The sequence below is a fragment of the Lepidochelys olivacea genome (genome assembly GCF_965140295.1).
Source record: "Lepidochelys olivacea isolate rLepOli2 genome assembly, chromosome: 7".
NCBI classification, from domain to species: domain Eukaryota; kingdom Metazoa; phylum Chordata; order Testudines; family Cheloniidae; genus Lepidochelys; species Lepidochelys olivacea.
The window spans coordinates 24129938-24157104 of NC_140417.1; the positions used below are offsets into that span (position 1 = coordinate 24129938).

Below are 27167 nucleotides of genomic sequence, written 5' to 3' on the forward strand. Positions count from 1 at the left end.
ACCCTACGGCATTCATACGAGCAGATTTGGAAAGGATAGCTGAAATGCATGTGTCCTTCACATCAAGAGGTAACCTACCAAATGTCTTTACCTGCCCTTACCATTCATGCAATTACTGGACAATTGACAGATTTATGACAGTCTGAAGGATGTTCAAGCTCCCTGGAACCAGTCTGTTCCCTAGGGACCTTGGGTAAAAAACATGCAGCTTTATTCTGAAAAGCCTCCACATTACCATTCAGGATGTAGCCAGCATTGAGAGCTTTCTGCTTCTGCTCCAGGACATTTAGGTAGAACGTGGCTCTGTCTCTCACTTCATTATCATCATCCATCACGCACCTGAAGGCAAGCCAACACCCAGCTGTGAGCACTGTGAATGTATGCAGAGGACTGATCTACCTTGGTGGTGGCCTAAAGAAACTGAAAATATGCACTGTAGAATAGAGTTAGTTGTGGCACTGGTGATCATACTAATACGGCAATAAATAAATAAATAGTTCACCTCCTTCCGACAGCCATTCTGGGCTTCTCAGATTAATTTTGTGGCACTGAATGCAACAGCAATATTAGAACCTGCCATGGGAGGCAGTGTTCTATATACCCGATAGTGGCTCTAGGACTCTGCACCCAAAATACTGTGCCAGTCCACAAGTCTGATTACGTTCTCTCAAGTGGGTCAGGAGCTCCAATATGTCAAGAAAATCCCAGGTTTGTCCAAACATTTAAATTCTTTGGCAGAATCTCTGAAATGTCTGCTGGGACAGAGCGCAGACTATGTAGCTCACCTTTTCAATAACACTAAGATGCTGGGTAACACATCCTCATTCTGGGCTCCAAATTTAGCCAGCGCACTTACTGCACCTGTAGCAACAGCAAGGAAAACAGGATCAGCTGGCAAAGTTAGCAACTGGAAGTTCCCTCTGTTTTGTGATCTCACTTTAATGCAACAGTTTTACAGACAAAAGACAAAACGAACAGCAAATTTTTTTTTTAAGTTAATCAGAAGCAGGAAGCCTTCCAAAACAATCAGACGATACAAATTACTCAAGATAGTTAAGTCCAAAGCAGACTGTGAAGAGTTACAAAGGGATCTCACAAAACTGGGTGAGGGCAACAAAATGGCAGATGAAATGCAATGGTGATAAATGCAAAGTAATGCACATTGGAAATCATAATACCAACTATACATACAAAATTATGGGATCTAAATTAGCTGTTATCACTCAGGAAAGATCTCGGAGTCATCATGGATAGTTCTCTGAAAACATCTGCTCAGTGTGCAGCAGCAATAAAAAAAGCTAATGTTATTATCTATCCCTTTCCTAATGGCTCATAAGAGAGAAAATACCATAATGCCACTATATAAATCCATGCTATACCCACACCTTGAATACTGCATGCAGTTCTGGTCTATCCATCTCAAAAAAGATGCATTAGAATTAGAAAAAGTATAGAGAAGGGCAACAAAAATGACTCTGTGAGGAGAGATTAAAAAGACTAAGACTGTTCAGCTTGCAAAAGAGTTGACTGAGGAGGGACATGATAGAGGTCTATAAAATCATGAATGATGTGGAGAAAGTGAATGGGGAAGTGTTATTTACCCCTTCATGTAACAATAACTGGTAGTCACCCAATGAAAGTAATAGGCAGCAGTTTTAACAAACATAAGGAAGTAGTTTTTCACACAGTGCACAAACAACCTGTTGCCAGGGAATGTTGTATAAGCCAAAAGTATAACAGGGTTAAAAAAAGAATTAGATAAGTTCATGGAGGATAGGTCTATCAATGGTTACTAACCAAGATGTTCAGGGATGCAACCCCATGCTTTGGGTGTCCCTAAGCCCCTAACTACTAGAAGCTGGGACTGGGACGGATCACTCGATAAACTGCCCTGTTCTATTCACTCCCGCTGAAGCATCTGGCACCAGCCACTGTTGTAACACAGGATACTGGGCTAGATAGACCATTGCTCTGACCCACTGTGGCCATTCTTATGTAGAACACAGAGCCAGGCATAGTGCAGCAAAGTGCTGGCAAATCTTCCTCCACCCATCTCAACCAAAACATCAAAACCTGCCCACTGTGTATTCTTCTACATGGAGACCAGCACTCCTGCTAAGGGATGTTGGAGTTTTCTTACTATGGACAAAGGGTTGTTAGGGACTAAGCCAAGTGCCAAACTGTATTTGAACTCATTCCACAGAAGGTAAAAAGCAAGTGGATTAGCCCACTGAGACTTGAAGTTCAGTCACAGAAATTTACTTGAAGTTCAGTCACAGAAATTTACTCAACCTTGAAGGACATGTATCTTTCTACGCCTGCACCTTACCTGCACGGACCTCCTCATGCTCCAAGACGACCCTGTTGTAGATGAAGCGAATGTATTTTGAAGGGTTATTGGTCTTGGGCCCTTCCTGCCCCAGCAGGTGGAGGATACGGGTGGCCAGGACAGTGAACTCGCAGTCCTCAATGAACTCGCACAGGTGAGACAGGCCAGTCTCTTTGCTCTCAGAGTTTTCCTCAATGATGCTGATGATGCAGTCCACAATGGCTCGCTTGTACTCAAAACCGCCCTATGCAGCAAAGGCCAGTGAGAAAATTCAAAGGAGGCCAGAAGTTCTAACTGGGAATGTTAACCAGCCAGGGAAGGATTTAGTTAGACAGAGACATCCGCGACTGCTGTGTTTGAAAGGAACTGGGTAGCAACACTGCCCCACTCTGTTAGGTCTGCTCAGTGCACTGGGCCACTTCCAGCTACTTCCACGTGTGTACTGCACCTCAAAAAAATTGCACTGCCAGAACCATACTGGGTCCAGCTCTTATAAACATGATGAGAATTGGAAGCACATCACAGCCCTTAGTTTTTCAATGGGACTTTGGAGTTACTTCTGTGCTTACTTAGGAGCTGCTAATATTCAAGGTCTCTGTGCAGCTCACTCCAATTAGAAAACAATTACAAACACTCCAATTAAAAAAGCAAGCCTTAAAGAAGGGGCTGCAGCTGAAGGGTTTACATCCCTTTTAAGAAAAGTCCCATTTTGAGCCACTCTGCTGCTAGAAACATTACATAAAACAACCATATGGGGGGGAAAATAATCCCTCTTCCCACACCAGACAACCAAGTATGAATCACAAAGGCAATACATTAGGTATCAAATCAACCACTGCAGGGCCAATCAAATACAATACATTGGGGGGGGGGGGATGAAAGATCAGTATCTCCCCTGGCATACCCTGCAACTAGCTACTAAATACACATAAGATTACCTTTAGATGTTACTTACTCATGTTCATTCTGAACAACAGGGGATTAAACAGAGTGATGTCCTCTTATAATTTACATGCATAATTGTGGGTGCTCTGAATATATTAGGAGCTACATTGGATAAAAGAGCCATAAAATTGAGTGGTCTGAACTTTGAAACCATATTTCAAAATTATACCAGCCACCCAGGCACAATCTGCACAAATGGAATATTCTATTTTCAAAGTACAAGATAAGAGGTCTTGGTATGATCCAAAATGGGAAGTTTTAATAGGCAGAACATGATCATCATAACTGACAGTGTTAATGCCAGCTGGGTAGCAGGCATATGTGGAGTCCTGAGTGCTATAGGAGATTATTTAGAAAGGGTTTCAGAAAATCTCTAACAGTGCCTTTATGAAATTCTGTATCTGAATGGCTTCAGGTATGATCCCTCATTGCAACAGCAGGGGGAGCAGAACTAAAATAGTTTTAGGTCATCTGATAATGGATTTTTGACACAAGACAAGGCTTCTTAGAATGTAATGTCAAAATAAAATGGGCAACAACAGAAGCTGGTTCAATGTTATGCAGACATGTAATGCCAGTGGATCTCCTGTTACATGCATTTGCTCTGAAAGTTAATAAAGCCCAGCAGCAGAATCCCACTCATGCTTCAAATCAGATCATGGAAACATTGATAAATAGTTTTTGATGTCACTTTGCAGACAATTGTCACATATCAAGCTGGCCATTTCTACTAACCATGCTTACATTGGGATTGCAAGCTTTTCACCTGCTACATAGCACTTGCCATATGGCACTGAATACGACAGGGCCTCATTCTGAAGGGGGCCTCTAGGTGCTACTGCAATACAAATAAATAATAACACAAAGTAGCTGGCCAGTAGCCTTACCTCTTCCCGGAGCATAGTGAAGAGGAAATTCATGAGGACTGCATGCTTACGTGGGTACTTCTGACACAAGGCACTGATAGCCTGCACCACCACAACCTGACCAGGTTTAGAAACAGTGCATTTAACAAGGAGAATTCTGTCTTATTTCAATTTGTTTTTTTCTCCCCTCCATATGAATTTTAAGCTGGACTGTGAAGCCCAGGAGACCATAGCTCTCTCTTCATCTACAAGATGAAGCCACAGGGATGAGAGGGGACTCCTCTCTCCATGCACTAGTTAGTCCCTGGAGAAGGCTGGTAATAGGGCCCATTGGAATAGGGATTTAATTACTATGGGTAGTCTCCAGAACAGAGCCTACTAATGGCAGCAAGTTACAGAGACTGTGGGATACTTTGGGGATAGGTCAATACCATCATCCCCTTGCACTCAAGTCTCCAGCAGATCTGAAGTCCAGTCTCTGGAAGTGAAAGAGTGGTATAACCTGACCCAGATTTCAGAAGGCAAGCGTACACAGAGAAAGACAAAGGCCCAGTACAATTCTCACTGTGGGACACCTTCCATACCTTGAACTCATCTGAGATTTCTGACATGAAGGAGGAGATCTGCTTCATGAGCCGGTCAATGCTGCTCTCACTGCCTGTTTTCAGCAGCGTGGTGATAGCCAGCGTAGCGATGCTGCGGTTGGAATCGGTCACGAGGTTCTCCAGGTCCAGGTTACAGGCAGTCACAGCAGATGGGTGCTTCATGGCAACCTAGTGAGGAGAAACAATGGAATTAACTGACTACATGGAAAGGGCCCAGCTGACAGAACCAAATGCTATACAGACCCTATACAGCACTCAAGCCTGTCTACCAAACCAAATATAACAGGTTCTAAGAAGCCATCCCAGATCAGTAACTCACCTGAGGGCAAAGTTATCAGCTCTGTTCTCCCAAAGAAATATGCCACCCTGCTGAAAGACAGACACTGGTAGCATGGCCTTTAAATGCTGTGTGTCCATTTTCCTGCTCTCCATTTATTAAGGCTCAGGCTCTATCCATTGCCACACAGGAAGCCAGAAGTCCCTGCAGGGGCTCTGAACTTCAGTTCTCCAGGGACCTCAGCTCTGTACAGTCTTTGGAGCCAGGCTCAGACCAGCCACTACACAGACTCTGTAGCTCTTCCCTTTGGAATTGAAGGGAGCAAAGTAAAGGCTATGAAAGGCTGCTCCAGCCCTTGCACTAGAACAAAAGTTGCTATGAGGACAGGGTGAGGAGGAGTGTAAGGATTTGGTCCCAGTCGCTTAACAAGGAGCTGCTTCATCCTAAGGAGAGACTTGGAGGCGTTGAGGGAAATGCAGTACTGCACAACACCTGAGATTCGCTGTCACTAGAGACCACTAGTCAGTGTGATTTGTTTTTCTTGTCTGATGTGTTCCTGGATGTTTTTATTTTGCACAGAAAGCAACGAAATAGAAACTCTGGTTTCCTGATTTCTAAATACTTGGGAACTGTGTGTGGGACAGGAAGGGTGGAGAGTAAGAATGATAGAAATCCAATCTTTACATAGCCTGGCCCCCTTTTTCTTCTTTGGACCCTGGACCTGGGCGGGGGGAGGGGTCTGGACCTCACCATCCAGGGGAGGTGAAAGATATTCAAACTCCTAGAACACTGAATCTTACCTTGTTGAGGGTGCGGACAGCTGCATATCTAAGAGCTGCTTTCGGGGAGCTGCAGAACAACTGTAACACTGAAACAGCATCAAATGTAGACATTGAGAAATCGATGAACCAGGAGTGCCCCACACCCCGCACAAAAAGATTCTGATTCACTGTTAGAGCAACAGTGAGCAGGAAATAATTGGAAGCTCCCTGGATTTACTCTCTCAGAAACATAGGGACCCATGGAAGGTTAGCTAGTCCAGTGGTTTTCAACGTATGGGCCGCAGACACTTGGGGGCCCACAGGCAACACCTAAGGGGTCTGCGAAAGGTTGTCATTACCATAGAACAGTGGTTTTCTACATGTGATCCACTGACTATGTCTAAGATTTCCAAAGGGGATCATGTTTCCATTTGAAATTGAAAATCACTGAGCTAGTCCGTCTCCCTCCATTCCTTAACATCACTAAAAGGTGTTCATCAAGCCATGATTCAGAAATTTCTATCTCCATTCCCTAGTCGATCTTCCCATTGAACCTTTATTTCAACTGCTACTTAAACCCATTTTTTCTTGTTACAATTTAAATCCCATTCTATTCCATGTGTTGTTGGCCAACAAAGAACACGGTTATTGCAGATGCAGATCTCCTACACACACCTTCCCCAGAGCCCAAATGCACCATCTCAGTGAGCATCTGAACTCCATGGGGCTGGGAAGCTAGAGCTCCCAGGTTGCTTCAGAATCCAGGTCTCTCACAGAGCTGCTGGCATGTCACAAGGTAAAAGGATTTTTGTTGTTGTTGCTAATTACAATGAGCCTGCATTGTAGAGACACAGACCCTAGAACAATCCACACTGAATGCAGCAGGCAAACACTTTCTAACATCAGCAAAGATATATATAGGCAATAATGACATCTCAACAAGCTTGAGTACTGATAAAGGCCTTACATCACAGAGTAGCCAGCAAATGCAATTGTCATAGGCCCACAATCCCCCAGTTACACCCTTAAATAGCACTAGAATTACCAGACACGGCAGGTGCCAGCTCCTTGGCATTGCAGCTAGGCAAGTTAACAATGGCAGAAGCAGCTTCATAGACCACCATCTCGTGTTTGTTTCTTAAGCAGTTCTCAATGAAATCAAACAAGGGGCTGTCATGGCTAGGAGACAAAGTCAAGAAATTAAAAAGAGCCTTAAGCACTGGGAGGACAGAATGGGCTGGCAGAGAAGGAATGGCTCTCGGAGCTACTAGAAGTTGCATTTTATGAAAAAGAAATATGACTGTAATCAGTCTGTGTTCAGCTAAGGCTCTGTAGTTGTCACTGTGCTGCACTAATTTGCATTGCAAGGATAGAACTGAGACCCTCCTACTCCAAAAGCATAGACCCCTCCCTGATGAACTAAAGGGGAATTTCCATTAGCGGTTAGACATATAGGGCTCATGACAATCAATAGTGCAGTTCTGGTGCTATCCAGCAGAGGGCAATGATACATACACACTAGCCACTTAATTACAATATGATATGGAAAATCAAATGAAAGATTTCAATGAAGTGTGAGAACCATACACAAGGGGATAGCATAAACATGGAAGCAAAGTGTCAGATCACCAAACACCTGGATTAGACACAGATTGTCCAGTTACAAAATAAAAGTGACAGGGAATCACCTCCCACTCCCTTTTCTGTACTATGTTTTAACTATTAATAAAAGGAAAGGGGTTGCATCATGTTATATGTTATTTCTTAAAGGTTTAAACAAAACCAGATAACAGGACAAGCCTGTAAGAGGAGATTCCTCAGATCCCATTTTTTAAGTCTTCCAATATGGCAACACAACTTCCTCACCTTCCCGCCTCTTCCTCCAGCAATTTGCTGGCCACTCGGATCATCATACAGTAGGCAAAGGGCGACTTCAGGCCATGACGCATGAACTTGCTGAGCATCTTGTTGACTGCCAGACGGTCATTCTTACGCACGTGGTAGAGTAAGCCGAGGGCATGATACTGCGCATATTAGCAAAGGAGAAAAGAAAGGGATTCACAAACCACATGCTATGTTATTTATGCATTTACTCATCTATGGCCCAGAGATGTACAACTGAGCTTGGAGAATACCAAAACCCCTGATCTGCTGCATGCACCCTAGGGTTTCTTACCTGCACCATGATATTGTCACTGGAAGCTGCTTCCTGAGCTTCATTCACCCAACGTTTTACCACGTCGAAGCTGGTCTTCAGCAGATGCTGTGGGCACAGAATAACGCACAAGAAAAGAGTCCATCAAGGTCCAGGATAAACTAATTTGAATCAGCAAATCACAAAAACAGCAACAACCCCCATCTTCGCCAGCTTGGGTTCTGGAGAGACAATGATACAGTCCTACCTTGAAGGGGTGTTGTGAGCACTATTCATCGACATTAGCACACGGAGGACAAAGGGAGAATCTTGATAATGATGTATTTATATTCCAGTAATTCCCTGAGGCCCCAATCAGGATTGAAGCCCCACTGTGCTGGGTGACCAACATGCCCCTCACCCCCGCACATAAAGCCTCAGTCCCTGCTCAGAAGAGTTTGCCACCTAATTCCAATATTGTCTCAGTTAAGCAATTTCAAATCTACTTTACAGAAACACAAATCACCAGGGATTTCTGCTTTCCCCTGGCTCCAGTCTCACAGCTCTCATTAATGAGAGGAAGAAATATACACACCACAATGGAGGAGAGGTGCTGTGTCTGATGTCATGACACCTCCACAAAGCACCATGTAAGCTTCCTGCCAGAGTGACCACAAATGGGAGATTTCCTGGCTGCCAGGCTGTTCCTGCACAAATGCTATGTCTCATCGGGTTCTGATCCAAGTCCAGTTTTAAATCTGAGACCAAATTCTGCAGACTGACATTCAGGGTAAATGCTATCCATGGGAGATGTGAGCATTACAAAGGAACATGGGTCAAAAAGCTAGTGCAGCATGAGTAGGCCCTGTAAGCTTCCTCCTCCTGTTATGCCTATTTCCCAAATGGACCAATGCAGGCCCACAGGGGCTATGACTCAGTGTTGTCAAGTGTGTCCTAATCAATCGTACTTCATATTTAAAGAAAAAATTTCTATACTGAAAAGATGGCTCATATTTTAACATGTGAAAATACTAGACACTGGAGAACGTGCTGCTCAGCTCCCAACACAGAAATTTGTTTCCTGGTTTAAATGGCCCTCACACAAATCCCTGTAGGTGCATACGTACCAATGACGACACCAGGGCAGAGCTGGACACACTGGGCACCTTGTCCACAATCGCCTGCTTCATGTAGCGCTCAATGGCCTGCAGCATGGTACTCTGCAGAGAGGGAAAATAAGAACCAACTCCTTTGAGGAGTTACAAGGAAAGCTGACAAGACTGCAAGGGGGACAGAGAGAGGGGAAGAAAAAGGAAAAGCAAGGCCAGATATAGGATGCAAGGGCAGAGTTAGGAGGGCCAGGCATTCAGGACCAAGAAGATAAGGGCCCAGCAACACGCAGTCGCCTGAGTGGCAGCTGGCACTTACATCAGTGATTTGGCAGAGTGCTCTCACAGCAGGGCCTCGGTAATTGTCGTCCTTCCCAGTCATATCTTTGGTTAAACTGTATAAACGTGAAGGAAGTTTTTTAGTATTGCGTAATTTACCCACTAGTGCTATAAAAAGCACACATGCAGCGTTGCACATACCAACACATGGGCACTGGATTTCACAGCCAAAATCCACAATAGGAGGGTAAGAGGATACGACAATGCTGCCTTCAGCCTAGTCCTGCTCTGGTAGGGAAAGTTTGGTCACAAGAGGAATGACAGGAGCCCTTATGCCATTCAGATCACCTCAAGAGACCAAAACACCAATGCAGCTACTTAGAGTTAAAGGCTAGAGTAACGAAGCATCTGGACTCCTTTCCTGAACATCCTGCCCTTGCCCAAGGCAACAGGCTGTGTTTGGTGCAAAACTACATGTGGGGGAGGGGACTGACAGTCCCTATACGTGCGGGCTGATTTCTAAATGCTGCATGGGGGATGTACCTTTGCAATTCCCATCAACTCTGTCATTACTGTCTCCCACTGCAGCAGCTTCCTTTTAGGTCAGGACTTCCCATTGGGAAATCAGTGGTCCAGAGATGATGTGTCAGACAAGGCTTGGGCCCAAGTCATGGGGTACGTTAAGCAGCGCCCAATGAGGTTAGAACAATAGAAGTCATATGGCCAAATCCCTACCTACCTATTTGGCAACGTATCCCCCAGAGAACACTTCAAGACCCTGAGAAACGTCGAAGGGCTCAGACAGAAAAGCAAGAGTTAAAAAATAGCCCTTTACAAAAGAAGGTGGTCAGATACCACGGTGTGGGCACAGCATGGGAACCCAGAGAGACAAACCAAATACACAAGGGCCTGGCATATGGCATTTGCTGCACTGTCAGTTCACATATATTGTTAGGATTTCAGTGCCTATATTTCAATGGCCCCCTTTAAACAAGAGCATTTCCTCAGCTTCATACCTCCCTTCAGGGATCATAGCTATCTCTAGATGGCTAGAGAAGACTTGTTGGAAGGAACATGCAAATAGCGGTGAAAGGAAGGGGGCACCTCAGCGAGGACTCACCTACTGGTCACAATGATGACATCCTCAGAGATGGAGGACATCTCTTTGATGGTCAGGTAACACATCCTGCGAAGAGTCGGCTGGCAGGTAAAACAGGCAACATGAGCATTAACTGGCAGCACGCCAACCCTGGCAGGGCAGAGAGAGTTGCCAACTCTCATGATTTTATTGAAAATCTGATGATATTTGTCATTTCCCTTTAAATCCCAGCTCCTGGAGCCAAGCGATTGTGAGAATCTCAGCTTTCATTTAAAAAATAAAAATAAAACGAAGGGTGAAATCCTGCCCCCGTTGACATCAATGGAAATTTTGTTCTTTGTGGTGCTCGTGGTTACAGAGAAAAGCTTGAAAGTGTGACCTGAGGGAACTCTCAAGGCTCAGAAACAGGAAGGCCAATAACAAGAACCAGACTTTTTTTTTAAAAAAATCATCAGATTTTTAAGCCAATTTCAGGATTTTGAGGCCCAACTCATGATTTTTGAACACGTGACTGGAAATACTGGGTACTCTGCTGCTCATTATACCCTGTAGGGAGTCACCAACAGCGTGTTTGCTGCAGGACTGTTCAGAACTGCAGCACCCTTTCTAGTAAGCTACTGGTGTGGTGCTAGTTCTTTGCCTCCTTCAGGTACTGCTATGGGCTGAGCTACCTCAACAGGGAGGAAGGTCACTTTATCATGGGGCACACAGCAAGGCAGACCATCATCTATTACATATTAGTACAGTGCTTAGCACAAGGGGGCCCAAACTGGACATAACTTTCAGGGACTCCCACAGTATAAATGTTAAATAATAAAGGCAGTTAAAATGGAAGAGCCCAGATGGATGGTGAAGCCTGATGAGAGTCTCTCATTCAGATGGTTTGGTTACGCAGAAAGCACACATTTGGAAGAGCTGGGAATGAAGGGATGGTCAAGAAAGCCATTTGCACTTGGTGACTCTCTGAATACTTTATGTGATAGCACTAGCCATTAAAAAGTTCATTTGCCTTTTATTTTTGAATGGGAAGGTTCCCAGCCAGGAAATGGAGTCACCTTTTCCCTTCAATATATTTGTCTGTAGGTTGTATTAGCATTAGCTGAAGTGCTATCTACCTTGATATTCAGCTTCAGAACCTTTGTTCAGGTTCTCGCCCCCTGTAGGAATCTCCCAAAGAAGCAATTCTCTACACACAGACTTTACGGAAGTCAAAGCACACTATGGAACTTTTAATGTGCAGCAGCAGGATCCACAGGGCAGTACGTGGCAAGCTAAGGTGCTCTAGATTCACACCCCATCTTGCCGCGCACAAAGTCTTCATGTAGACAAGCACTAAGTCACCAACGAGCAACAGGGAAAAATGAGGCACTACTAAGATGTCAGTAACTAGAAACAGATGCACTTCATAATAATCATGTGCATGTGGGGGGCATGGATCAAGTGGATCTACCCAGGGGAGAGCAGCATGTCACAAAAAGAGATAGCTCAGGGATGAATGTGACGCTCTCACCAGCATCATATCCTGCTAGACAAATGTACACACAAAATGTGTAAGTATAGGACTTACATCATTGGACTGGAACAGCTTGGTCATGGCAAAGAAGGATTCCGTAGCTTCCATCACACCCAGGTGTTCCCCCTAGAATGGGCAAAATAGGGACAGAAATTCTTATTTACAAAAAAGCAGTTTTTGTACAGGTTAAAGGTTCCAGGACAACAGACTATTTATCCACAGAACAGGTACAGCTTGGGTCATGACAAGGTGAGTTCCCCCCCAGTGTGCCTCAACACAGGCAGGGAGGAACCACCTTCAATGCCCATCAATAGGGCCCTATCAAATTCACGGCTGTGAAAAATGCGTCATGGACCACGAAATCTAGTCTCCTCCATGAAATCTGTATCGTATAGGGTAAAAGCATACAAAAGACCAGATTTCATGGGGGAGACCAGCATTTCTCAAACTGGGGTCCAGGCCGAAAAAAGGATTGGGGGGGAGGTCGTTGCACGGTTATTGTGGGGGGGTCGGAGTGTTGCCACCCTTCCTACTGCACTGCCTTCAGAGCTGGGTGGCCAGAGAACGGTGGCTGCTGGCCAGGTGCTCAGCTCTGAAGGCGGCGCCCCACCAGTAGCCAGACAGCAATACCATACCATGCCACCCTTATGCGCTGCTGCCTTCAGAGTTGGGTTAGGACCCCCCCCAGTTACAACAGCGTGAAATGTCAGATTTAAATATCTGAAATTATGAAATTTATGATTTAAAAAATCCTATGACCCTGAAATTAGCCAAAATGGACCATGAATTTGGTAGGGCCCTACCCATCGACACTAGAAATTGGCCTGCGTGGCCCCCTGATGTGGCGCTGAAAGTGGTTTAATTGCTGGTGTAGGTGGAAGAAAACCTTACTCAGCACTGTGACAGAAGCATGACAACAACTGTCAGCAACAAGCCAATGTCCCGAAGGATGAGAGGGGAGTTCAGACTACATAGCCCATTCAATACTCCATCTCAGCTGAGATGGCTAATAAGGGGCCAGTTAGGTCCAGATTTTTTAAAGTAGTCAGGTACCTAAAGATGCAGATTAGACATTGAATGTGATTTACAAAATCCCACTAGGCGCCTACCTGCTTCTTTAGGTGCCTAAATACCAACCACTGCTATGTGGATACCTGACCACTAGGAATTGGATTTAGAACCAAGTTGGTCATCAAACAGCTATAAGACAATAACTTCCAGTTGCTACCAATCTGTGCATTTGGTTTTTCAAATTGCCCATTCGATCACTCCAGAACTCTTTGGGCCTTGAGAAAGTGATAACTTACTGGAACAGCTGTTTAAATAACATTTCATAAGGCACTAGTTAAAATTAGCAGGCAAGACTAGTTTATAAAAGAAAAATGTTTAAAATCTAAAGAACTCCTAGCTCACGTTCTCTCCATTACCTGGTTTATGAGGTACAGAATCTTGGTGAGGATGTGAGCACATTTCCGAGGGTTTATGGGCGTCTCATTAAACACCCGAGCCTAGAAACAAACAAAAGCATGAATAAGAGCCCAGAAGACAGTCTCTGTGGTTTATCTAACACAGTGTGTGAACTGAGCCACTGATGCAAGTTACAGACTGGATATTTTATTATTCTTTCAATGACTTCCGATCAGACTTTCTCAGTTTGGGACAAAAGAGATGCCCCCACCTTCCTAACAACCATCCCTACTGACTCACCATGGGATCTGAAAGCCACACTGTGATGATAAAGGTTCTATAGGCCAAATTTCAATCTCAGCTACACTCATGCAACCCCATTTTAAGAGGAACAATTCTGGTGCCGATGCACAAACCAGAATAGAATCCAGCTCCCTCTCTCAGAGCGGAGCTGTTTCTGCAGGGCTAACAAGAGCAAACAGTACTAAAAATGTTATTTCTATCACTGAAGTGAATAGATATAACTCTGAATTGCAAGGAGCAGGTCTGCGGACGAAAAAAGAGGCCTTTAACCAAAAAAAAAAAAAGGTCATTTGTCAGAGCAGAACCACCCTTTAAAGGCAAAGATTGTCCAATAACCAACCACATCCTGTTTTTTAATTTCCCTATCCTATTAGAATTTTAGGGCACCCAAGGCAGATTCCCCCTTAGTAAGAAGGATTGGGAAAAACTGGGAAAATCTGTTCTTCCTACGGACAAAAATACATCCATTTACAGTTTACTAACTCTTTTAATTGTTATACAAACAGGATCCAATTGTGTCCCCTCCAAAAAAAAAAAAATCAATGGGAACTTCTGCTTTACTATTTATTTCAATGCCAGCAGGATTGGGACAAAAGTGCAGTTAATTTCTAAAGAGCTCTAACTTCCTACCCCAGAGAGGAGACTATACCACTGAGGATGTTCATAGAAGACATAGGATTTTTAGAATTTACCTCTTGCAACACTGCACTTTTCTCCAGGTGCTGGAATGGGTTGGAACCTCCACCTGTAAAATAAGATAATTAACAAGAGTGATCCCAGGAATTGTGCTATGTGAAAAGACACTAGAAAGCCTCCCTTCTGATCATACCTTTCTTTTACGCCTACAACTTAAAATAGCTTAAACATGAACTCACTTTTCAGAGAATTTTCCTAAAACATGAAGTGATTGTTGTTGTTCTTCTTGGCATTACAAACTGGTCAACCTTATCCCCTCCTCAATTGGGACTTCCTATAAGTTCTCCCCACCTTGCAGCAATTATCCATCAGTTAAGAAAAACTGTATGAGACTTTCTTCAGAGCTAATCAATGTTACTCCTAAATGGGCCAGAGGAGGTTGTTGAATATAAAGAGCTCCCACTTTCAGTCCCCAGGTCTCAGAGGACTGCCACCTATGGGAGCAAATGATCAGGCCCAGAAATTAAACCCAGTGTAGCAACTGCCATAGAAAACACCAAAACACCAGACTGTGCGAATCTGGAATACTTTATACTTTGCATTATAAAACAATCAGAGAATTCATCAGTAAACTATATTTTTGGCTATACAGCTAATTAAAAAAACCCCAAGGCAGTGAACTGGAGAGCTTGGAAAAAGTGTATTTAATCATTCTGTTTAGTAGACTGCATGCTACTTTCTAACGAAAAACAGCAAAAAATGGGTCTGGAATGATCAGAAGGCAAGAACTACAATTATGATTAGTATCTAGTCCTCATTAAGTGTTTGTTAGTGAACTGCAGCCTTTCATAAGCTGATAGCTATTGATAAGCAAATTTCATTAGTGCCTAACCTCAGTGTGGCCCACAGGCTATATACAGCCCATGAAACTCCACACTGCAGCCTATGGCCAGGTCATGTTTAATACAGAGATGCTGCCTGGAAAGAGTAGAGGTCCTGGCATGCAATGATCTGGACTTGAAACATCACATGCTGGGCTCAGTAGTCTTTGTAAGAATCATCCCTAAAGACAAGGTTCCTGCGGTGTTTGCGTGCAGCAATGGCTCCAAAATGCTCAAAGTAACATAAAATGCATTATTATAGGGATGATTCTTACAAAGACTACTGGTCCGAGTTTGTGAGTTTCAAGTTCAGATCATAATAGAGCATTGCATTCTGCTAATTCTTATGTAAATAAGATGCAGCAATTAGGCTCAGAATAAGTTACAAAGACAGTACCCTGTACCAAAGCTTGGACACTTACATGTTGGAGTGGGAAAAGAAGAATGAGGAGTGAGAAGGTTAGCAAAAAATTCCAGTGTGTACATGTGCACATGTTCCAAAGAGAGATTTGAAAAAGCACTCCTGGTAATTTTACTGGCAACTACATACAACTAATTCTGCATCCTGACAGCCACTCTGACCTCCTCTATTTGTGATTCTAAAATCTGCCATTAACAACATCACCATAGATTACTTCACCCTTCTCTAGCACCTTTCATCTAAGCATCTCAAAGCACTTTACATATTTTGATCTAAACAATTATCCCTATTTTAGAGATGGTGAAAACTGAGGCACAGAGAAGTTAAGGGCTACACTTCCAAACATGGCCTCTGTTTTTGCGTGACCAACTTGATATGCTCAGAAATATTACAGGTCTAAAGTTGGGCACCCAAAATTAGAGTCCACTTTTGAAAATATGTCCTTAAGTCACTTGACCAAGACTACATAAGAAGTCTGTAGAACACATTGGGATAGAACCCAAACACCCTGACTCCCAGCCCCAGGCGTGAATCACAAGAACATCTTTTTTGGGATTTCAGGATTCCACATAAAATATTAATCTACCGGGTCAGTAAATCAAGGGATGAGCTACTGCACTTAAGATTGTTCTATCCTGTACTCTTGCCATTTTCAATGTGCTCAGTGGAGCATCACAACGATTAGCTTTTGGACTGTCACCTTGTGCACGTGTAGGTAACCTGGATGGAGGAAGAAGTGTGCAGGGATGCTAGAAATCTTCATTTAACACAGAAAAAGGGAAGGGGAAATGACCACAAAGAAGAACAACAAAATAATTTAGAAGGCCTTTGAAATTGTCCAAGTAGTAAAGATGGTTGGGTAAACAAGGGCTTCTATTAATCAGTGGGAAGCAAAATGAGGTGGTAGAGCCAAGGCGAGGAAATAAAGGACCACATCTTCGACTGACCTCAGCTGCGTTTGCAAAGTTTGCATGGGCAACCAGATGCACTTACAAATGTTGAGGATGCAGTTAAGGAGACGTCCCTGAAAAGGTGGCCAAAAACAGATTCCCTCCTAAATGATCATACCTTATCAAGTACTGAGATGAAGAAAAGATGCAAAGGAAGCCTGGGATAAAGCCGAAACCTGAGCAAAGGGTTTAAACATACATTAAAATAAAAAAGTAAAGACATTCCTGGAAGCCACACATATGCAGAGATACATCCCTGAGACCAATCACTCAGATTATTTTAGAATTAAATTACTAAAATTACAAAAGGAGCAAGTTATATTACATGAATGGCCTAGAAGAAAGAGAGTTTCACGTGAACTTGAAGAAGACACCATGAGGTACAAGCGAAAACTCAAACACCTATCTGGACAGGCCTTCTGTCCAGCACTGTCATATCCAGCACTGATTCTATGTGGATCATGCAGCAAATATGATACAGCCTTCTCCTTTTATCCAGACACTGCTCCTCTGTTAAAGAGCAGCAGATGGAGAAGCAAGCAATGAATGATTTGGCAGAGCTGCTCCAAAATACCTAGAAGCTGCACCTGTGCTACTCAGTACAATGTTATGAAAGGTCCTGCAACACAATTTTGAAGACAATATTTTAAAGTCACTTTGAGCATTTCAGAGTCACTGCTGCAGCAGTCATCTTGCTAAAAAGAGACAACATGCGTGACACAAACACTACTGGAGAGACTATAAGCCAGTTTCTAGGCTGCTTTAACGCTTGGTTTGACAATCAGGAGAATTTTTCTCATATACATGTTTCTGACTGTGAGTCATGTATTAATGTGCAGAACAGCTCAGGTTGCTGTGTCAAGTGAAGGTGGTGCAGCTCCCTGGACTACTTCATCATCCTGCGCTGGCATGGACCAATGAGAACCTAATAAAGATTTTCCATTTCCAGATGCTATGGTCCAGTCTCCTATGCTGTGTGACACTCAAATACTATGTAAATGATATAGATCAAGTTTGCCCAATAATCATTTCCACAATGCTTACCCAACCCCACCTTTCTGTTTATATTGTGCTCATCTCCATGCCATCTGAGTTCCAACCCCAACTTTTGTATCAGTTCATCAATATTTTACTCTACGGCAATTATCAGGAGATCAATATTTTACACTATGGCAAACACGGTCTCCTGAAAAAAAATCACCAGCTTTACATTTACATAAAACATCTTGAACAGCAATCTACACACAAATAAAGCAAATGTGGCTCTAGGCAAAGATGCTGCCACTAAAAGGACACAGAGGTTGCTTTATAAACTTGCAATTGGTACATCAGAATATCAACCATACATTTTTAAAAGCTACCAACACAGAAGCCAGGCGGGCCAGTGACTGCTTTGGGCGACAGAGAGCCAGGAGACAGGCAAAGGAGAGAAGAGGAGGCAGAGCATGAGGGGACGGGGTAGTTAGGGTTTCTCTAGATGTCATTTCAGGGGCATCCTCCTTAATCACCTGCCCCTCACTGTGCAGCTGGCTTTGGGACATCACCGCAGAGCAATGGGTAAATCAGGACTCCTATAAATCCGTGGGGCGCAAGGTGAGGTGAGCAGGCCAGAAAATAAAGGCCCCCACAACTTCATCTGGCGTCCTTAACTGGGTGGGCAAAGTTCGCACGGGCAGCCAGAGCCCCGGGGGGGCGTTGCGGGCAGAGTTAAGGAGAACGCCTGGAAAGGTCACTAGCCGGGGACACCTCACAAGCCGAGACCCGGAGCAAAGGGCTGGGCGGACGCTGAAAAGCAGCGCCCACCCGTGGGGCCGCGAGGCCGGGCACGGAGGCCAGCTCGGGACGCCAGCCGGCGGGGAGCTGGCCCCGGGCAGCGCGGTCGGGTCAGGGGGCAGACAGAGGGTCCCACGTCGGCACAGCCCCCCGGGACGGGCCCGTCACACGCTCACCGGCCTCCTCATCCTTCTTGTCAAACTTCTTCAGCATCCTGCCCGGGGCTGGGGGCGCGCGGGGGTCTCCAGCCCAGCACCTCCACTTCCGGCCGCGGCGCCGCTTCCTGCCAGCCTGTCACTGGGACAGCTCCGCCGGGCAGCGCCGCGCATGCGCATGCCGGGCTGGAGGCTGCTCGGGGTGACGTGGCTGGTGGTGCTGGGCGATCGCGCTGGGCGCGGGGGGGCGGGGCAGTGACTGCGGGATCCAATGAGCCTGCGGGGCGGGGCGGGGCGGGGCGGCGGCTGAGGGGGAGCCCAGAGCCTGGGGGCGCTGACGGGGGGCGGGGCGGCGGCTGAGGGGGAGCCCAGAGCCTGGGGGCGCTGACGGGGGTCGGGGCGGTGGCAAGGGGGGCCCAGAGCCTGGGGGCGCTGACGGGGGTCGGGGCGGTGGCTGAGGGGGAGCCCAGAGCCTGGGGGCGCTGACGGGGGGGCGGGGCGGCGGCTGAGGGGGACCCAGAGCCTGGGGGCGCTGACGGGGGGCGGGGCGGCGGCTGAGGGGGACCCAGAGCCTGGGGGCGCTGACGGGGGGCGGGGCGGCGGCTGAGGGGGGCCCAGAGCCTGGGGGCAATGACGGCGGGGCGGTGGCTGAGGGGGGCCCAGAGCCTGGGGGCGGTGACAGGGGGGCGGGGCGGCGGCTGAGGGGGACCCAGAGCCTGGGGGCGCTGACGGGGGGCGGGGCGGCGGCTGAGGGGGGCCCAGAGCCTGGGGGCAGTGATGGGGGGGCGGGGCGGCGGCTGAGGGGGACCCAGAGCCTGGGGGCGCTGACGGGAGGGCGGGGCGGCGGCTGAGGGGGGCCCAGAGCCTGGGGGCGCTGACGGCGGGGCGGTGGCTGAGGGGGGCCCAGAGCCTGGGGGCGGTGACGGGGGCGGCGGGGCGGCGGCTGAGGGGGACCCAGAGCCTGGGGGCGCTGACGGCGGGGCGGTGGCTGAGGGGGGCCCAGAGCCTGGGGGCGGTGACGGGGGCGGCGGCTGAGGGGGACCCAGAGCCTGGGGGCGCTGACGGCGGGGCGGTGGCTGAGGGGGACCCAGAGCCTGGGGGCGCTGACGGGGGCGGCGGGGCGGTGGCTGAGGGGGGTCCAGAGCCTGGGGGCAATGACAGGGCGGTGGCTGAGGGGGGCCCAGAGCCTGGGGGCAGTGATGGGGGGGGCAGGGCGGCGGCTGAGGGAGGCCCAGAGCCTGGGGGCAATGACGGCGGGGCGGTGGCTGAGGGGGGCCCAGAGCGTCGGAGCGGGGCAGTGGTTGAGGAGGGCCCAGAGCCTGGGGGCAGTGACGGGGGGGCGGGGCAGTGGCTGAGGGGGGCCCAGAGCCTGGGGGTGGTGACGGGGGGCGGGGCGGCAGCTGAGGGGGGCCCAGAGCCTGGGGGCGCTGACAGCGGGGCGGTGGCTGAGGGGGGCCCAGAGCCTGGGGGCAGTGATGGGGGGGGCGGGGCGGTGGCTGAGGGGGGCCCAGAGCCTGGGGGCGCTGACAGGGGGCGGGGCGGCGGCTGAGGGAGGCCCAGAGCCTGGGGGCAATGACGGCGGGGCGGTGGCTGAGGGGGGCCCAGAGCCTGGGGCGGTGGCTGAGGGGGGCCCAGAGCCTCGGAGCGGGGCAGTGGTTGAGGGGGGCCCAGAGCCTGGGGGCAGTGACGGGGGGGCGGGGCAGTGGCTGAGGGGGGCCCAGAGCCTGGGGGTGGTGACGGGGGGGCGGGGCGGCAGCTGAGGGGGGCCCAGAGCCTGTGGGGAGTAAACTGAGGGGATCACAGAGCCTATGGGGCAATGACCTGGGTAGTTAAAAGTTTCTCTGGACCTAGGTTATTTCACATGCTGTATTTGTTAATCTCCTGCCCCTCTGTGCAGCGGGTTTGGGACACAGGAATACTATTTCCTGGGGAAGCTCAGTGCTATTAGAGGGAGAATAACTCCTGCCAACTGTGGGACCTGACAACATATAATTGATAGGGTTGTGCCAAGTCATCTCCTTTATCTACTGCATAGTGGTCCTGCCCCACCAGTTTCCTGGGGCCTTTCACTGGCAACCGGGCTCAAAAGTGGGTGGCATTTCCAGCCTATAGTGAAGGATGTGAGAGACCTTTAAGGTGTATATTGAACCTAAGACTTTTGTGAAATGTTAAACCAAATCCTTTCTGCCCATATCTAGAGGGGTCTGTTGGAGGAGAGTATTAAAGATCACAGGATGTTCTTTGAGAATCTGATGGGGTTATTGAAGGGGTCTTGGCTCACGTTCCCTTCTGCAGTAATACACCTGCTGCCACATATGAGCTATCACTGAGGACAGAGTGGCTGCTGGAGTCATTTCTGCAGTCCCATTGTGGCCATTTCCTATTTTCTTTCTGTATAGGCCATTGGGACAGCCTGAGTTTTCTTTACAATCATACACGGTTCTGTTATTCTAGGCTTAAAAGCCAGCTGCTGATTTCACATGGTTATTTTTAAAGGCTTCATTTCAGGGGGTGCAGTTCCCCTCTGAGTAAAGCTTGCATTCCCATTCAAAGCTTAAAGGAGGAAATATGAATGTTTCACACTGTTGATGTATTTTTTTTAAAATGAATCCCTTCCCTCATGTTGAAAGTTGTAGTCCAGTGCATGAGCCACACCAAAGCAGTAAAGCGTTCCTGTCTCACAGAGCTCACCATAACTGTCTGAGTATAATATAGAAAAATAGAATACTCAACTAAGACAGGTGGTGGTGCTCATAGTTGGAATATTTTAGCTAGACACTCCAAACTGGAAATAAAACGCAAATTTTTAAAAGTGATGAGTTATTAACTATTGGAAGAATGTATCAGGGGATGTGGTGGATTCTCCATCATTTGAAATCTTTTAATCAGAACTGGATGTCTTTCTAAAAACCAGGCTCTAGTTCAACCCCAAGAGCTTTTCCATTCCTGCCTTGCCCAAGAAATACCACTACTGTTTCCTGGCATCATGAACCCATCTACGGCACACCCCCAAAATAGCAGTAATGCATCCCACAGATGACTTTGCTCCTCTTATCGACCTCTTGAATAGCTCTAACAGTCTTCTGGATTGTGTCAGGATTGTTGCAGGCAAGCAAGGACTAACTAGTAATACCTCACAGTTTGTTTATATTGCTCCTTTCCCCCAAAGCAGTTTACTAGGTTATGTACTGGGATTATCTCATCCACCACTAAGGTGCAACATGACAGCTGTTGAAGAGAGCACAGTAATACTAAACAATGTAGGAATATGAAAAAACATACTATATCCTATGTAAACTACAGGGGAAATTAAGGAAAGCAGAATGGAATTAAGTCGAATTTGGCCAAGACACTGCGGTTAGCAGACTGGCTCTTGTAAAAAAACACCATGGGATTGTTAATGACCAAACGAAATCATGACTTAATTTGTACATCTCATTCTAACAGATGGCACCAGCCATACAGCACAGCACCTCCTATCATGTTGGCACATTTGTTCAGTGCTGACTCAGAGAGAAGGGCATTACTTACCGAACCACTGAAACTTTACACTACCTTTGCAGGTGAGTCATCAAGGACTAGTTCTGATCCAGCCCAGCCCTTCTTAACTTGTGAGATTCAAGATTTGACTGGGTCACAGCACCAGCTGATATGGCTATAAGTCAGACAGTGCTGGGTGGGATCATTTAGTCCTTTAAACAAATGGGGTGGTCAGCCACCCTGAGCTGTGGATTGCTTCATCATCTTCTGCAGTTATCCCAACTTGGATTCAAAGTGCTTTCAAAAAGAAGCCTGGTATGTTATGAATCTACCTACAGATCTTATTGTCAAAGTTAGCGGTGTTTTACCTGAAGTTGCCTCCCAATGGCATACTGTTTTGTTCACCTCCCTGATCCCCTAAATCAAGAAGTGCATAGGAAGTCTGTTCAAGGGCATGTAGCCTGACACCGTAGCTCTGCTTTAATGCCTGCTGAGAAAATATGTAATAAGAAATGTACTTACTGTAGAGTAAGTAGTCCTCAGAGAACATGGCAATGTCTGGGATAAACTCCAGCTAGTTTGAGTACAGTTTCTCTTTCTGGTCTGTCCTTTACTTGTTCTGTGTAAATGGCCTGTGTACTTTGTACCAGTGTGTCAGCCCCAGCTCTGTGCTGTTATCTCAAAACCTCACTGAAGAAGTTGGAGTCAGGGTCCAACAGGGAAACCGGACACTTCACAGTTACACACAGTTGCATTCATCACTTGTAAAAGCCAGCAATTCTGCTAGATCTCTTGCTGGTGTGGGGACCCAGACAAGACATCAGAGGCAGGGAGTCCGATCCATTGCTGATGTAAACTGGTGTAACTTCATTTCTTTCAATGGACCAGTGTTGTCTCATTTTTTGAGATGATCCCTCTCTGTGAATTACCCTGCCTTTCATTTTTATTTCTGTACACTGACCCCTGAATTTGGTCAAGGAAGGCTGGGCACAGCTGCTTCTAAAGCTCATCAGTGCTGTACCTGGGTCAGCCAGGGAGCAGTGGTTCAAGGGCTTAGCACATTTTATCCATGTGGAACTAAAACAAACTCCATGGGGTACTGCAGTAACCTTAGGAACTCCTACCCCTCTTCCTCTCTCATCTCACCCCGGTCCATCAGTAAAACACCAAGGCCCATTTCCCTCTCCAGATGGTTGACTTCAGGGGTGACCTTGGGACAACTTCATTTTCTTAGGGTTCTATACATGGTAAGGTGTTCTGTGTTTGTAAGATTTGACGTGCTTGTACTAAGTGACTATAGAAATGCATGACCCCTTAGGGTGTAAGGGTCTTCCGGCCTATTAAAGATGTAGCAAGATGTGGAGTGACAGGATAGTCCAAAGTGTTGTAAAGAAATCAGATCGGATTTGAAAATGCCACTTTTTACTGTACATATCACACGTCTGTCTGTACATTCTCTGCAGAATTGTTCAGGGTGGTAAATAAAGCTTTATTTAAAGAAAAAAATGGTCTTTAACACAGACACAAATGGAGAGGGAAATATATTCAAGAAGTTTCATTTCAAATTTCTTGAAGATGTTATCTTTAAAACTTATCAGCAGTTTGCTGTATTGTCTAGAAAAAGCTCAGCTGTAGTTGAGTCACATGAAACTACGCTACACCTGCAGCTTAAGGGTTCACTGTAAAGAGAAAAAAGCAATGGGCCTATTTCTGATAGAACACTGATGTAAATCAGGAGTGACTCCTCTGAAGTTAATGGCGATACCCCGATATAATAACAAGAGAAAAATCAGACCTCCTCTATTTAAAAACAAACACTTTTCCCTCCATGGTCCTAACAACACCAAAGATTATTAAAACAAATAATTCCATTGTTTCTGTTTACTAACTTTTAGCCTTTCACTCAGATTGGCACAGTAAAACTCTCCCAGGCAGTTTCACTTTCTGATTCTTCACACTCCTGCACTAGTGTGGATGGCTTGAGTTTGTGTTTCCAAAACTACAGGGGAGAATGTTTAAATATAAAAATAACTTGTTCTCATTGAAATGAAGAGATCAGGAAATTTCTCTGTATACTAAGTTGTGTGAAATTCATAATTTTTTTGGTAGGGGGACCAAACTACCTGCTAGTGATCTTTTTACACATGAAACTATGGTTATGTTGACTATAAGGAACAGAGGGGTACTATTTATTTAATGTTACCTCTTTGCCTGTTCTGCATTGTCTAGTAACACTGATGCATCCCACATGTGTCATGTTCTGACAGAAGCCAAGATAATCACACAGAAGAAATACCTGCAGGAGCCGTTGGATTTGAAAAATGCTCTGTAAAACACTAACTACTCCAGAGACCCAGTTCCTCACTTTTTTATTTCTAGCTTTTTCTTGGGGCTCCATCATTGTAGCATCTGAACATATCAGATATTAATAATGTTATCCTCACAACACCCTGTGAGGTAGGGAAATATTATTATTGAAATTGACACACAAAGAAAGGGACTAAGGGTCTTTTCCAAGGTTGCTATGGAGGGAGTCTGTAGAACAGCTGGGAATAGACAGGAGGTCTCCTGAATTCCAGTGCAGAGCCTCAATAACAAGACCATTCTTCCTCTGGATACACCTAACTTAGATGCCAACTCGCTCAGTTCAACAAAATGCCATCACTAAATTAATAACAAGTCAAATTCTGAGACCCTTACACAGTTTTTACTGGGTTTTCCTGAACAAGGACAGAATAAAAGCCTCAGTATTTTGCACATTAATAATACACAATTACAAACTGGGTTTCATCCGTATATCAGCGCAGCATTTATAAAAGTGGGTCAGCATCTTTATCCCCGTATTACAGATGTGGAACTGAGGCAGAGAAGGGACATGACTTGACCAATGTCACACAGTGAGTTAATGGCAATTGCTTGCATGGACAAGTAAAATTAGGAAAGTATTTATGTATGTTTAAGAGTCCTGCTTGTGGCTTCAGTTCTTGAAAGTGACTCCCATTTCCTTGCATGTTCCTCCTCCTCCATAGTAGTGGCTGCTAGTAGACGTAACTAAGCTGTGCAACAAAGAGCCTGGGCATCTGTAGAAGCGGCTGAACAAAAAGAGGTGGTGCTGGCTCCATGTGAATAGCCAGCTTTCTGTGAACCACAGATCACAATGGGAGAATCCTTGTGCTAGACCACATCTGTGCTACAGAGATTTCCAAATTCAGCTGAATCTGACTGCTGTAGCTTTTCTGAATTGGAACGAGATTTATTTTCTGCGTCCAATTTGTGCCATGAGCTCTGCGTTGGCTGCTGCTTTGGCCCGCATCTGCTTAGCTTTGGCTAGGTCTATCAGGATTTTCAGGATATGGGTGGGGACATCAAGTGATAGGGAGAACTTGGTCCCAGGGCTGCTCTTTTTGACGATCATGGCTTTCTTGTGGCTGAGTGAAGGCAGCAAGGAAAGCGTCCTCTTGGCTGACTCCTCCAGTAATGCCCAACGTGTTTCCTTGTGGCTAGACCCAGCCTCGTCACCACTACTATGGCGACTTCCATTTGCTACTGAGAGGCCCTTAGCACCAAGCAGGTTCAGGATCTTGCTGTTTTCCATGGTTTCTCTGCTCACCGGGTTGTCTCTCTTCTCAGGGCCAGTTTGGTGAAAGTTTGTTTCAGCATCATAGATATTCTGAAGCATCTCACGCCCCATTTTCTTAGAGGCTCTTGCTGGAGCCCAGGACAGAATCAGGAAGCTCAGTAACACTAAGATTCTGTGGCAGGGCATCATCTAGGAAATCTGCAAATGAACATGCAGTGCACTTTCAGTAATGAGCAGGGGCCATTCCATGGAAAATCAACAGGCTGTGTACAGAAAGAAAGTGTCTTTACACATGTTATAGCTGCAAATCCTTGTCCCGTATCAGCCATGTAACATTCTGCAAAAGGGGGATTTTCTTTTAACTGACATTAACTTGTTTTGCTGCCAGCTGCACCCAAAATGTTTAGCAGCAGAGCAGTCACATTCTATCTGCATGCAGCTGGCAGGTGCATACTGTCTGGTTGTGCCTCAACAGATGCCTACTTGTTAGTGGTGAGTGAAGTGATTTGTGTGTGTTTTGTATATCGCTTTGTAAAGTGCATTGGGACCTCAGGAATAAAGGCACTAGAGCAATGTAAAATACCATGCAGGTAAGAAAGATATAGAAAGCCAAGGATGTGGTTGAGACAAGGCCCCTGCTCCATCTCTACATGTGCGGATTCCTGTCTGTTATGGGGGAAATCTTGGGGGAAGGTGCTCTTCAAAGCAGCTCTGTGGCTATTTTGTGTTGCTTCACCAGTGCAAAGCAGCTGGAGCCAAGGATCTGGCCCATTACCTACAACTTACATTGCTTCTCGTATAGTATGGAGAAAGGGGCGAAAAGCACCTTAGACAAATGGAGGGCCAAAAAATCATGTTTTGAGAATGACAAAGCCCAACATATTTAGGGCTGCAAATGAGTCCTTAGAGCTAGTGAGAAGTGCCGGGCACCCTGCGTCAATGGGTTGCAAATCCTCAGAGTTTGAGGGATACCTTTGGGTAAGTGGCTGGGGTTTTAAAAATATATTATTTCAAGTCTTTCTTCAAAATAAAGATTTGCCGTTTTTGTACCAAGATGTTTGATTGAGTTCATCTCTGCCGAAAGCTTGCCTAGCATTTCAAGGGAGTTTGAGGGACACTGATAGGGTGGAGGCAAATCCCTTTCAGTTTGCTGCCGTCTAGGAGGCAGGAATTAGCCTGTCTGTTTAATGTATGGTCACTGGGAATGCACTGATCTTCCTTTCCAGGTGGGAATGCTAGCAATGCCTAGGTCTGTCTGCATGGGAGTTGCTCACCACTGTTCTAGGTACATCCAGGCAAAATGCCCCTGCTTTGCTTCCAGACATGATAGGTGCATCCCAGATAGAACACACATACTGTCCTGCCCAGTGTACCAGGAACATCCAAGTAAAACACTTCTACTATGCTGGCAAACATACCAGGTATGCTCACATCTGGGATTTAGTCTGTTCATGGCCTAGGCCAAAAGTGACATAATCTGGGACTATCCCCTTAAACACAAATCTTATGGGGGACTAGTCCATCACCTCCCCCAGCTCCAAAGGGCAAACATTTTGCCCATTTAACACTTATTTTACAACTTTTATTTTCACCACAATCTTTTTAAAGGTTATTGGCTTGTTAATGGAGGAGACAGTTCCCTATTGTTTTTACGTATGTTGTTT

General features: G+C 46.1%; 1 protein-coding gene across 2 annotated transcripts in view; it reads right to left on the reverse strand.

The window, feature by feature from the left end:
* Window positions 1–22537, reverse strand: part of COPG1 (COPI coat complex subunit gamma 1) — a 34106-nt gene extending 11569 nt beyond the window's left edge. The window contains exons 1-16 of one of the 2 annotated variants that reach the window (XM_084632861.1): window positions 22446–22537; window positions 14320–14372; window positions 13345–13425; window positions 11972–12043; window positions 10426–10505; window positions 9346–9421; window positions 9045–9137; window positions 7960–8046; window positions 7650–7807; window positions 6829–6962; window positions 5823–5890; window positions 4725–4913; window positions 4162–4257; window positions 2330–2573; window positions 786–861; window positions 236–339 (exon numbers count right to left, since the gene is read on the reverse strand). In XM_084632861.1, coding sequence (XP_084488987.1) covers window positions 236–339; window positions 786–861; window positions 2330–2573; window positions 4162–4257; window positions 4725–4913; window positions 5823–5890; window positions 6829–6962; window positions 7650–7807; window positions 7960–8046; window positions 9045–9137; window positions 9346–9421; window positions 10426–10505; window positions 11972–12043; window positions 13345–13425; window positions 14320–14372; window positions 22446–22473 — 1639 coding nt within the window. In that variant the 5' untranslated portion in view covers window positions 22474–22537. Of the gene's footprint in view, window positions 1–235; window positions 340–785; window positions 862–2329; window positions 2574–4161; window positions 4258–4724; window positions 4914–5822; window positions 5891–6828; window positions 6963–7649; window positions 7808–7959; window positions 8047–9044; window positions 9138–9345; window positions 9422–10425; window positions 10506–11971; window positions 12044–13344; window positions 13426–14319; window positions 14373–18464; window positions 18620–22445 lie in introns of those variants that run through there. The other variant, XM_084632860.1, reaches the window with a different exon arrangement.
* Window positions 22538–27167: the final 4630 nt, after the last annotated feature.